The sequence below is a fragment of the Amblyomma mixtum genome, chromosome 2 (genome assembly GCF_055824585.1).
Source record: "Amblyomma mixtum isolate Tamu chromosome 2, ASM5582458v1, whole genome shotgun sequence".
In the NCBI taxonomy this organism is placed as follows: Eukaryota; Metazoa; Arthropoda; class Arachnida; order Ixodida; family Ixodidae; genus Amblyomma; species Amblyomma mixtum.
Window position 1 is genome coordinate 17,751,240 of NC_143013.1, and position 13,078 is coordinate 17,764,317.

Genomic DNA, 13,078 nt, shown 5'->3' on the forward strand with positions numbered 1-13,078 from the left:
CAAACAGACGCTGCACAGGAAAGAAAACACGTACACGAGGCTAACTAGCAATACACGAGGCTGACTAACAACAGCCAGTTGTTAGCCTCATGTACGTGTGTTCTTCCCCGTCTGGCGTCTATTTGTCGGCTGTTTTCTTGGATTATGCAGCAACTAGGTCATAAACAAATTCTGCTACATAAATACTTGGATGAATGCTGCGATATCCTAACAAAATATGTTTCTCAATTTACCACACAGACATAACAAAATCAGAATCCCATCCCTCTCAAGAAACATGCATCCGGTACACCATGGGGCTAGACGAAATGACAGAGCGAAAGCTCTACAGAAAAAAAACTAGCCAATAGACAGGACGTGGTTTACACGGACGCGGCGGAGTACCCTAGCAACCAGGGACGGCGGAGACTGAGTCTCGTGCTGCTGCATCCGACAGAGGGACGCAACAGCGGCTGAGGAGGTAGCCATTGCGCTGGCCCTAACTCAACAGAATGTCAGGGTGATAACAGATTCCAAATCGGCTATCCGCAACTACAACGCAGGCAGGCTGTCGAAGCAGTCAAAATTCTGGCTGCCGGCCCGACACCGGCAGAACTAATTAACCTAGTTTGGACTCCGGACCATGAGGGCCTCCGGGGAAACGAGACAGCGCACGCATTGGCCCGAGGACTCACACACCAGGACTCCAATGCGGTCTCGTCGAGCAAAGAGCCCCTTCAGACGGACGAGGAGCTCAACACGTACCAAGATATTCTTAGCCATTACAGATTAGGAAGACAGACACTACCTGGAGCATGCAAGGGCCTCGGCAAAAAGGAAGAGGTCACATGGAGAAAGTTACAGGCGGCGATTTTTCCAACCCACTAGCACCAAGCAGATGACATCCGGCGATCCAAGACCCGAAGTGCAAACAGTGTAACGAAATTGTAGGCATGATCGACGCGGTGGACTTGCCCTAGTCACAACGAACCAGACAGGAATATGGAGTCCTGGGTGGCTTTAATGGTCAGCCAGAAAGAAGAAGAACAAATACAAGTCATCCGTCTGGCCCTGGAAACCGCTGAATCCCAAGGGATCCCAGCCTGCTGAAAGGGGAGGAAGATGACGGCGGTCAAGACTCAAGTATCGCCCTCTGGTTCGGGTGCAAATAGTTATTTCATCATCACCACCGCAGTGCTCATGAGTGCATATTGCATATTTATTTGTGCATATTTGTGCATATTTCTTTTCATAACCATGATCTCGCTTTCCAACAGTCACTAGAGCACTGCCTCTCGAATTATCATAAACAGCCCTTTCTGATTTCGCTACTTCTCACTCTGTTCATCGAGTTTACCAACCTTACATCCCCTACATTGATGAGTCTGTTATAACATTGCAGATGGACCACATAACTTCAACTGGTCGCAATAATTTAGTGAACAGATGTCATTTGCGAAGCAGCGGAGTCAATTTACCAAAGCTGGAACGCGAATAAGGCCTACGATGCTGCTTCCACCTCTTGCTTCGACACCAGGCTGAGGAAACGTGCGCAACACAACTTCGTCAAGCACGTCGCAAGCGTTATGGTCAGGTTTGTGAGGAGCGATAGTACGACGACGACAGCGTTGAACAGTTCCATCGCCTGCTGTCGCAGTTGGACCACGTCGGAGGCATTGGCGTCGTTCTTTCCGTCTGCGGCGGCCGTCGTCAGAGCGGCGCTGGAACTGGACAGCGGGGCCGGACAGGAATTTCGGGGCGACGTCGGCGCCGGGGCCGAGGCGCTCGCCTTGGGGGTGGAAAGCCTGGACGAAGTGAGCTTGCACCGCGAAGGCCACACAGTCCTGTCTCCGGAGCGGCTCTGTCCCAGGGCAGTACCGGGAGGAGGTATGCGCTTCGCCGGACTGCCGCGCCTCTGGGACGTCGCTGCTGTCGTCGTCGCTGTCCGCTGCGTCTCGGAGGTGCGCATCCGGGCTGTGCGGGAGAACATTACGTGCTGAACAGCTGTAGAGTGGCGTACGCACTTACAGTCAGTTGTTTAATCCTACCATGGTAGGATTAAACGACACTGGAATCATGCTTCAGCCATGACCAGAACTCCCGGAAGTTAACAGATCAAGGCGCCGCGGGGCAGCTTTAATTACGACCTGGACAGTAAGCTATCAGTAGCAATTCCCAAGAGTATTTACGCTTGAGGGCGAAATAACGAAATCAAGAAAAACCTGACGCTCCTAACGATATTTGCGGTCCTTTTATATGCATGACTGGGGAACGATGGAGCCTATTGTCCATTTGCATATTTTAGCTCGCAGTACACGAAGCCACCACAGAGATTTAAGATGGCGAAGAGGAGCTGGTGAAGTGCGCGCGAGTAGTTTGCACAGGACGAGGAAATGATTGGCACAGTAAGTTCGAAAAGACGAAAATCCTGAGCCCTCGATGTTAAGTGGGGCGCTACTAATTAGCTATGTCCTCCATTGGTTTAGGCAGCGCTTAGCTGTTCCTACGAATGCAGTGGGTGGCCTGACAATGTGCTAACATCCGAGCTTAGACCCACTACAACTGCCAGGTTTTCATACATGGATCCTATAGCTAAACAAGTTTCGCGAGTAGATAATCGAAGCTTGCGATGGGCTGTCCTTGCACGTCGAAGTGGCCACCGTGTTGGAAAGGGAAGAGAGCAGCTGCGCGTTTGTCTAATCCGCACAGAGCAACTAACTATACTCCCGACGTGCGCTATGCGTGGAGCTACTATCATGACTCCTGTAACGTTACGTGCAACTCATCTATAGCGTATCACCGACAGGTGGCCAGGGATGGCTGTGCCAAATGCAAGTCATCATTCACCATTATAAAATTCTAAACATGTCGACAGCTATTTCACGCATACAAGAGTGACATAAAATTGCTCCGGGTGGTAATGGAGCTTCAATTACATGCGCGTTAAGGTTTCCCTCAATGCCCTCTTTTCAAGTTATTTATTTTGTAACACTGTTTGTAAGTGCCGTCGTATGCATTTCATAGGAACAATATAAACAGTAAAAGCATTACTTTTGTTTTCTGGTGACCTGCAACTTACTTGCCGGAGAGGGCATGAAAAAATGAGCAGTCAGTATCACGGAAGTCCAGGCACTTCAGAATACACGAGAAGGAATAATTCGCTCTTAGACACGCACTCAACACGTTACGTTGAGTAGATATAAGTGCGCCCTTGCGATACTACACGCGCCGCACTTAACACAGTTTTATTTTGATCCTGGCTGCTCTTGCTCGTGACTTTGCATCAGTAATGAAAAATCACCGGCTATTCGCCCTCCCTTGAACTGAAGGACTCATCAGCCCTAGTTTCAAGCACGCTTTGTGAATTCCTGCTGAACATTAGCACTTTGTAGAGTAAGTGCTGAAACAGCAGGCAGATCATTTGATGCCCCAGCTATTAAAGGACACGCAGAGAGAAGATTTCAGGACAAGTCTTTGAGATGGCGGTGCCACTTACACGATGCCTATTTAAATCTTCCTTCCTTCCTTAAAAAAAAAGAAAAAAAAAGACGGCCAACCGCACTGAAACGTTCTATATATGAGACGGGCGTTCGGGACTATGGGAATACGGAGTTCGTATGATATGAAAATATATACGGTAATCCAAACACTTTCCACACGTATTCCGCAGTTTCTCATCCTTCCCGTATACTTGTGCATACGGAAAGTTGTGTATGTCGTCATGTCACACGAGTACATATAAATTCTGACTTGTTCGTATGCATTGTCCATATGGTACGTGTGTGGACTCTGTGTTCCACATTGTTTCCATATTAGCCAAACGGGAAACGCACGGAATTAAGGAAGCTAGTCGCTGCATGAAATGCTCCTCTAGAGAATGGGGTTTCCCCACAGAGAGTTCCTCGATCAACGTACCCGCTCCCTTACATACGGCAATGCAACAGGGTACGTTACGTCTGAAAGGTTCAACAGCGGTACTTCGTAAAAAAAAAAAAAAAGGGGGGGGGGGGGGGCAAATACGCGCTCTCGAGAGTTTTGTTAGTTGCATATCTCACCGCTGCCTGCGTCGGGACCCAGCTTCAGGCGAGATGCCTGCTTGGCTGCTGTCGCCCGCGCGGGCGAATTTAGCTTGCGCCGGGCGTCGGGGGCCGCCTCTCGGGACGCCGGCGAGGGGGGCGTCCGGGCGGGTTCTTCCACACTGCAGACGGACCACAGCGTGTGCAGCAGGGCCATGGCGGTCAGCAGGGCTTGGTACATGCGCTGCACGAACTCCTCGCAGGCCGCCATGGCCCAGCGGCCGACCGAGGGGGGCCCTTCCCCGTCGCCCAGGACCACGGGCGCTTGCCGCAGGAGCAGGATGGCCCCACCGAGGTCGCCGTCGCGCTGCTGGGTCGCTGGCCCCGTCGCCCGGCAAGTGGCCATGATCAGAACGACTCCGCCGCTCCCTCCGCTTCTTCGTCGGCTTCGCGCGGTTTGCTCCCGCCTCACATCTGTGGCGCTGCTATATAGGACACGCACGCGGTTGTTGTTGTTCGTATCCAGAAAAGGGAAATAAATAGCACATACCCGCAGTGGGAGATTGGCCGAAACTGAAAATAGGCGAGGGCTATTGTAGTAGATCGCAATCGAATTTTGTGAGATGACTAATTTACCTCGCGTAGGCACGGCCGCACGCGTGACAAGCGAACCAGTCGTTAGTTATAAGAGAGGCTATCAAATACTGGAACAGCAGCCATTAAACGTCGGACGGTATCTGGCTATTGTACCTCCCCTTGCAAGGCCACCAACTTCCGCTGGTTCGACGCGGAAGGTTACTGCCAGCGCTGGCCTTTTGAAGTAAAATGTCCATCCTAGAATTCATTTAAATAAAGTTCCGTCCCTCCAGTTTTTAGGTAGATATCGCCGTCTTTTCAGAGGGCGGGATGGCTGCGAAATAAATAGATAAATAACCTTTCAACCTTTTTTAAACCTTTTTCCCATTAAACTTTCATATTTGCATCGCACGCGGCAGTGATAGCGACCCAGTTGGTGCCAGTCGATATACCCCTTCACTTTCCTTTCTCAGTTCCTACAGCCAATTACCACCAACAAGCGTCGCTTTGCACTCAGCTTTCATGCCTCCGTTACTTCTGTGGCGACGTGGGCGGGATTTCTCCGAGGCACGCCGCTTTATTAGAGACGGACTGATAAAACGGCGCCGTGTCCACCAGCCTTTGGCTACACGGTGGGCAGTCAGAGCACGTGCACGATACGCCTTGAAGCTTATTTTGAAAGGCATGACGTCACCGGTCCCGAAAAGCCCCGTGCAGTGCTGGCGTCTTCTTTCAGCAGCGGTGTCGTTCGCATCCTGCAAAGCATCCGGCCGACGACCTTCATGAACTGTTTAACGCTGGACGCATCGTGGACTATCCTGAGGAGCACGTTAACTCGAAAGTCAACGAGATATCGCAGCGAGTTGCATGTTCCTCGCGCGAGAACAAGATGACGGCAAGAACGGCCGTGACTACATCGGTGATCTCTGGCGCCAGACCAATGACTGCCACTTAGGCGCCACGTAAGACCGGGTACTGCGGGACTGCATTGTCAGTGGAAATTGGACGTCAACCTGCAATAACCTGACCTCAGCGGATGCGGAAGAATTCGGCTTAGCTATGGAGCTTAGGTCCGATTGCGCCGATCTTTTTTTGAAACCTGCTTGACCCTGAAAACCGAGTCTCAAATCGAAACCTGCGTGAATACCGAAGTGGTAGCGCAGCTAATTAGCATTTGGTCTAGCCATGCGAAATCGTTCGCCATTTTTTTTCGTTAAAACAAGGGCACCAGCTCGGTACGCGGAAGTGGTGACAGTTCGTAATACGCCGTTTTACCTATATTGGTTACATGAAATCGCAAAGCCTTGCTGAATATTTCGTTGCTGATCCGTTGACAAAGCTTCTGTGAAACTGTGGCACGTACCCCCTTTGCCAAAATAACCCTTACAAAAAAGTTTTAGACATTCTATAGAGTGTCTATAGACTTCTGCCAACAAAATCTATAGACTGTCTATAGACAAATCCTAGAGAACAGTCTATAGGCAATACTAATGCCATAGACAGTCTATAGACAATCTATAGATTTATGGCCACGCACTTTTAGTAGACTTTTGTCTATGGACAGCCTATAGACTATGAATAGACAAAAAGCAATATCTATAGGAAGTCAATAGAGTCAATAAGAAGTCTATAGACTGTCTATAGACCATTTTTATAAGGGAACCGAGCAGCAGGTTTTTGCTTCTCAATCATGTGCTGCAGCCTTTACGGCACCTCTAAAGCTCAAAAGGTGTCAAAACGTGATGGCAACTGTTGACCTTACTTTACACAGATGCACAGATTCAGAGCTTAAAGGCAGCCATAAGTGCTCCGCTTTGCGGCTAAGAAGCAAACTACCGCTGCCTGGTTACTTTTGGGAAAGACGGTATACCTACAGGGTGAAGTCGACAATAGGGCTGCTCCGGTCCTTCCTTTCTTCAAAGTGTGCCGACAACAAGTACGCTTCTTACAGTGGTCGCAGCGTCGAGCGTGCCTCAGCTAGTGGGCCGTGACTTCCGCGATCCATGAGTTTGCATCCCATGTCTGCTGAGCGTGTTAAGAAAGAACAAAGTACTATGTGTCGACTGCAACGTGGATTAACTTGCATGTAAAGCACAACAAGGCTGTGAACTCGTTAACCCTTTGTGTTGCTCCTGCCTGAGTAGATGTATAATGGTGTTACACATCGGCCGACCCGAATAGCGAGTGGCATGACGTGACGCACGTCACGGCGTGACTCATTGCTGCAGTTATTCCGCACCGTTCAGTTGAGCCTCACGACCAACTGGCCCATACAAGCCCGTCAGCTTGTATTGTGCTGCAGTTGTTGCCCACCAGTGCTGAAATGGCGCATAGCTGCGATTTAGGCGTGTTCGACCGAGGCGCAGGTAGAGAGAGGAGCTTGAAGACTGAGACCATTAAGATGTTCAGTGTGGGCAAAATGTATTTCAAGTGCGAAAAAATGTGACAGGAGCCAGAAAGGGTGTACTCTGCAGCGGACTCATTTCTGTTCACTTATAAGAAGATACAATGTGTTTAGGAAGAATCCGCCAAGGTGTAACAGAGCGAGTGGGTGTCTTATTTCATACCATAAGATGATGCATTGCTTTACTTATGCCGCTGTGCTGCTACTGTTTTGACTTCGGTTTCACATAAGCTGCATAGGTTCCAAGTAAACTCCGTCTAAAATCTCTTTCACATTTTTACCGTGAATACAACTCGCTTATAAGACAAGTCAGTTTGTTTCATGTGATACTTCAATAAAACTTCTTTTTGGTCTAGTTGGTGCATTGTGCATCGAAGAAAAGGAGCAGCGCCAAAGCATGCAAACACGGACAAAGAAAGGAGAAGACACAAGCGCTTGTGTCTTCTTCTTTCTTTGTCTGTGTTTGCATGCTTTGGCGCTGTTCCTTTTCTTCGATTGTTTCATGTGGAACGCAAATCCTCGCAACGCCCTTTCTGTCTCGTTCTCAGAGATAGCAGCGTCATCGCCCGCACCATCATCAGCACCGAAGCGGATAGCCGCGCAATCCAATCCAATCCAGAATCCAGTCGGCCGTCTTCGGCATGGTCTCCGGCGATGGCGTACAGCGGGAGGATATACCTTGTCCGCCTGGTGGCCCTGTGGTGGCGGGGATGTAATGGGGCGGCCTCCGTGAGCGCCGCCCGGCTCTGCCATGCCCTGGGCATCCTGCTCCGCATCGGCATCATCTTCCTGTTCAGCCTGCTCGTCATAGCGCTCAGCTTCTTCAACTTCCTAAGCCCAAGGAACGTCGTCGCCGACGTCGCCCTCAACCAAGGCACGTGCCCGGCGTCCACACACGCCGCCTTGGCGGCCCGCTTGCTCGCAACACTGTTCTAGCCGCTCAGCGTTGCAAGAAGATAGCTGCCGAAACGATGCCTCAATCAAGCTTTCGGAATATCAATTCTAGAATGATGTACAGTCTTTGTCAAAAGTAACCGGGCTGCACATTTTTCTTCATAGTCGTATATTAAAGCTATTATGTCAGCCCTCAAGCTCTAAATCTCTGTATGGTAAGGAGAACCCCTGTTCTCACCTTCAAAGAACTTTTATGCGAAGCATATTACTAGAGGTACACTACAGCCCTTCGCCGTGGTTACGCGCCGTGCACACCACGTGGTACAGTGACGTCACACCACGTGACATACCACGTGACACATGACGTCTCGACAGAGGAAGACGGAGGTACGGAGGTACACTACAGCCCTTCGCCGTGGTTATGCGCCGTGCACACCACGTGGTACAGTGACGTCACACCACGTGACACATGACGTCACGACAGAGGAAGACGGGGGTCCACCTCGCGCCGTCGCTGTGGTTGCACGCCGTGCAGACCACGTGGTACAGTGACGTCACACCACGTGACATACCACGTGACACATGACGTCACGACAGAGGAACACGGAGGTACACTACAGCCCTCCGCCGTGGTTACACGCCGTGCACACCACGTGGTACAGTGACGTCACACCACGTGACACATGACGTCACGACAGAGGAAGACGGAGGTACGCTACAGCCCTTCGCCGCGGTTACACGCCGTGCACACCACGTGGTACAGTGACGACACACCACGTGACATACCACGTGACACATGACGTCACGACAGATCGCCGTCACGCGCTGGGAGAGGGAGAACGATGCCATCGCCCAGACACCGGAATGTCCTCGAGCGGCATTCCCGCGCATTTCGAACGCGCGTTCACACTCGGTGTAGGTGAAACGCTCGCTCCACCAGGCAGGCGGACGCGGCTTCCGTGGCAATCCAGGCGCCCACCCAACGCGCGTCTCGGGGTTAGTTGGCGTTCCGCTGTAGCCATGCCGTTGTCTTCCCCTACGACGAAGGCTTCTAGTGGTTGTATTAAAATGACCAAGTATTCAACCAAGGAAAGCCATGTATTACCAAGCCTAGCCATCAATATGCTTCGCATCTGACCATGGTTAACCAAGTTAAGCCTCAGCCATTTTTTGATCTTTACGGAAGCCGTGAGGGCTCTGTTATACAAGTGAGAAGCAAGACATGGAGTCTGGTTACTTTTGACAAAGACTGTACATGCTCTAGCTTTCCGTTATTGGAAAGGGAGTGCCTACTGTGCGGGCAGTCGGCATAATAGCTGTCCGTTAGGTTGTCGGCAGTTTTGGTTGATTGGCTCGCTGTAGTCACGTGACGTGCCCCCCCCCCCCCCCCCCCCCCCTGGAGAAATAATTTTTTGTTTTTATGAATGCAAGAAGAATACAGGACAAATAAATATTTGTTTCCTCTGGGAGTGTGCCATCTTTAGGTAGCATCCTGAGATTCTGAGAAGGCAGCGCCTTTTCATTGGCTGTGTGCCGTGATGTGACCGGAATCAATCAATGGGGTCAAACTGTCGACAAAGTTCCCTGCGGGCTATTCTGCCGGCTGCCGGCATAGTGGTCTCGTCCTATTGGAAATGATCAATGAACAAGCAGTTTACGGGACTATGATACCAGCTGCTTTATTGCGCTCTTTTTGTCAGCTGCATTTGATCTAAAATTCTCGTTTCGGTTTCGGATGAACTTGCATGTTCCGGAAAGACCAGGCGTCGTACTGTGAGAAATTTGAGCTGACCGCTGACCTAGCTCATGCCATGCTTTTGCAAATAATAAAAAAGAAACTAAGAAAGAACTTAGACATCCTTATCAAGGTTGCACACTAGAAGACATATTTGTTAGGTCGGCCACACACTGCTTGTTTCTGACTTGTTTACTAAGGACCTCATTGTTGTCACCTGATCCAGGTAGCTGACTCGCGCGGGCTGGGCCAAGCCGGGCCTGTGCAGAATGATTTTCTGTAGGGCCGGGCCCGGGTCAGACCTCAGAAAATAGGTTCGTTCAGCGCTCTAGGCCGCAGCTCCAACGCAGCGCGGCGGGGGATGTTGAGGTACCGCGGCACGACGCAAGAGGGCACTGCACTGGCGGCGCGCAGTACTAAGGGGGAGAGGTGGTGTTAGCAGCAAAGCGTTACTGCTGTCGCTGGGTTTTGAATGCTCGCACTCGAAATCGGAACTGCTGGTTCTTAGAACCAAACCACGCGGTAGAAACGCAAACCTGACCCCACCGACCCCTCTCAATGTATATGTGCAAGGACTTCCGGACAAGGAGGTCCAAACCATACGCATACTCGGCATGTACATACAGAACAATCGCAAAAACACCGAAACAATAAACAGACTCACTGCCACGGTCAATCAGACTGTGCGGCTAATCAGACTGATCTCCAGCAAAAAACGAGGCATGAAAGAGAAAGATCTATGTCGACTTGTGCAGGCCCTCCTATACAGACTAAAGATGTGCGAACAGCTCCCAGAGAGAGACTCGAAAACGCAGTTACCCACGCACATCAAGAAAGCTCTTTTGATCAAACCCCTACCCAAGAACATGCACCCCACGCACCACGAAGGCCGACGAACAGCGAGGGCTCGCGCACTACACACCAAATACAGCCGACACGACAACGTGGCGTACGTGGACGCAGCGGAATACCGACAAACCCCGAGAAAAGCGTTTGCAGTGGTCGCGGTGAACGGGAACGGCGCCCCGTTGGCGGCCGCGTCGATAGAAACCACCTCCTCCGAGACGGCGGAGGAAGTGGCAATAGCCTTAGCTATAGCGAACACGCGTGCTGATATTATATTCAGCGACTCCAAAACAGCCATTCGCAATTTCGCGAGGGGCCGTATCACATCTACCTCACTCCGCATCCTTCAAAACACCCGCCTTCTGATTAGAGAAGTTGAATTGATCTGGGTCCCGGCACACTCGTCTAATCCGGGGAACGAGGCGGCTCACGCGCAAGCCCGAGGTTTCGTCGACCGGGCAGTGAGCGCGTCCTCCGACCCGAATTTCACGAGGGACGGGTTAATCTCATTTCATGACATCACCCATCACTTTAGGCTGGAGAGGCGCGCATATCCCCCTCCCCACAAGTCGTTAACAAAAGCGCAGGAAGTTCATGATGTAAAAAATAGCGCACAGGGAACACACGGGACGGAAAGTAAACGACGCAGACAAGCGCTTGTCTGCGTCGTTTACTTTCCGTCCCGTGTGTTCCCTGTGCGCTATTTTTTACATCATGAACGTTATCCAACTTGCCCAACTTTCCGCTTTGCGCAGGAAGTCACCTGGCGCCGTCTTCAAACACGCTCCCTTCTCAATCCGGCTCTGCTTGCCCTCATGTACCCTGGCCAGTACGATCCAAACTGCCATAAATGTGGTGAAAGGGCCACCTATGACCACATTCTGTGGAATTGCGCAGATGATCCGCCTCCGGCGGAGTTGATACAGCTCCCTTCTCCCGAGCGGTGGGAGGCCGTGCTGGTCAGCTCGGACCCCAAGATCCAAGTGCTGGCAATCGAGCGGGCCAACGAGGTCGCCGCTAGCCATGGGCTAGCGGCCATCTAGTACGTGCCTCCGCAACCTGCTCTCGACGCAATAAATGTTTTACAATCCAATCCAATCCGAACTACGCAGCATATCATGAGCGTTGGTCAGTTTTTTTGGTGACGGCATATTACGACGGCGACGGAAGCGCCATCTATAGCAGGGAAAGCTCTTGAACCTTTATCGATCTAAAAATAATAATAGCAAACAACGTACTTGCGTTCAATCCGGAAATGTATGTCACGAGAAGAAAGGTGTCCAGACCCTTTCGTTGTCTTGATGCCAACGCGTTCGAGATGGTTTTGGCGTTAGCCGCATTTGCCTCACATTGGAGTCATGGCGTGCTCTTGCCCCAGGCACATTTTTCATCAATTCCTTGTCTTTGACGGCGCGGAATGCGACATGTATTTCACGACGCCTGATTTTGCTTCAACTTACCTTTTGTTAGGGGGCCTTTAGAATGCTACTAGTTATTTTCCATAAACAAGTCGGGCGGGGCGGCCACCGCTGTGGCTCTCTGGTTATGGTGATCGGGTGCTGACCCGAAAGACGCGGGTTAGATATAACAGCTAAAGATTTAAAGATTTGGAGGACATCTAATTACCATCTGTGACAATGCCAAAGCATAAGAACCTCGTTGTGTCTTGGTGACTTGCGTAGAACTGAATGAGTTTCTTCACCGTCTCTTTTGCCGCAGATTGCAACGGCGAGCCGCACCACTATCTCGCTGCCATGGATCCCGGCAGGACGGACTGCAACTGCTCCAACTATTGAACTGTGCGCCAACCCGAAGCAAAATTCGCAATCCACCTTTGGGGAAACTCGAGCAGCGTGTACGTCATGGCTAAAAAATCGTCGGAGGCTGAAAATTCACGTCGAACTCTTCAAGACCATCACACAGGAAGACATAGGCGTCAGCAGAAAAATTCTTAAGGTCTCTGCACGCTCAATAGAGTTACACTAGCAAGGACGGTCTACCATGAAGCATTATTATGGCTCGTCAAAGTAATTGAACAAGGACGAATATAAAATAGATTCCTGAGATAAGATGCAATGATTAAAGTTTCCGTGACGCCGAATTGTTTCCAATGGGGCCTTCTGCAGAAGTGGATGTTCTTGTAGTGAACGTATAGTCGCTTCACATCGCTCATCAAAGTCCGCGCTGTTTGACGCGCACGTCTTTGTTAAATTTTCACATAGCAAGGCGGGTTCATCTTGATACCTGATTTTGGGGGTGGCTGGGAAGCTCTGGGAGGGCGAGGTTTCTGAAAAACTGGGAACGAGGGAGGATGTCGGGGAGCATCTCAACGTTTACTTTCTATTATCTATGCTGCTGCCATAATTTGGAACAAACTGCATGGGCCATTCTTCAATCGCCACAATAATTAAAAAAGTTATTCGGAAGTAATCGATAGGTGACTCCTTTATAAGCCCATGATTTTCCTTCTTGTAGGATCACTTTTTTCCCTTGCTTTTTTTGTAACAAATGTCACAAATAGAACCGGAATCCAAAGGGCTAGCCACAGGCCACAAGCAGAGAAGCAGAGTCCTAGCTGCGAGAGCACGCGAGTTCCTCACTTCCTCGTCCTCTAGGCGCCGCCCGGGG

The 13,078-nt window shown here is 50.7% G+C and overlaps 1 protein-coding gene across 1 annotated transcript; it reads right to left on the reverse strand.

The window, feature by feature from the left end:
- Positions 1-1,346: 1,346 nt before the first annotated feature.
- Positions 1,347-4,422, reverse strand: LOC149358562 (uncharacterized). Its single transcript, XM_089568857.1, has 2 exons — positions 4,035-4,422; positions 1,347-1,953 (listed from the first exon to the last, which is right to left on the reverse strand). Exons 1-2 carry the CDS (start codon positions 4,399-4,401, stop codon positions 1,481-1,483), a joined length of 840 nt encoding a protein of 279 aa, XP_089424983.1. The 5' UTR covers positions 4,402-4,422; the 3' UTR covers positions 1,347-1,480.
- Positions 4,423-13,078: the final 8,656 nt, after the last annotated feature.

Excerpts from the sequence above, each read along its gene's own strand:
- LOC149358562 (XM_089568857.1), bottom strand. The coding sequence starts at position 4,401 with ATGGCCACTTGCCGGGCGACGGGGCCAGCGACCCAGCAGCGCGACGGC. Across the intron at positions 1,954-4,034 it reads GGGTCCCGACGCAGGCAGCG|CCCGGATGCGCACCTCCGAG; the intron begins GTGAGATATGCA and ends TCTCCCGCACAG.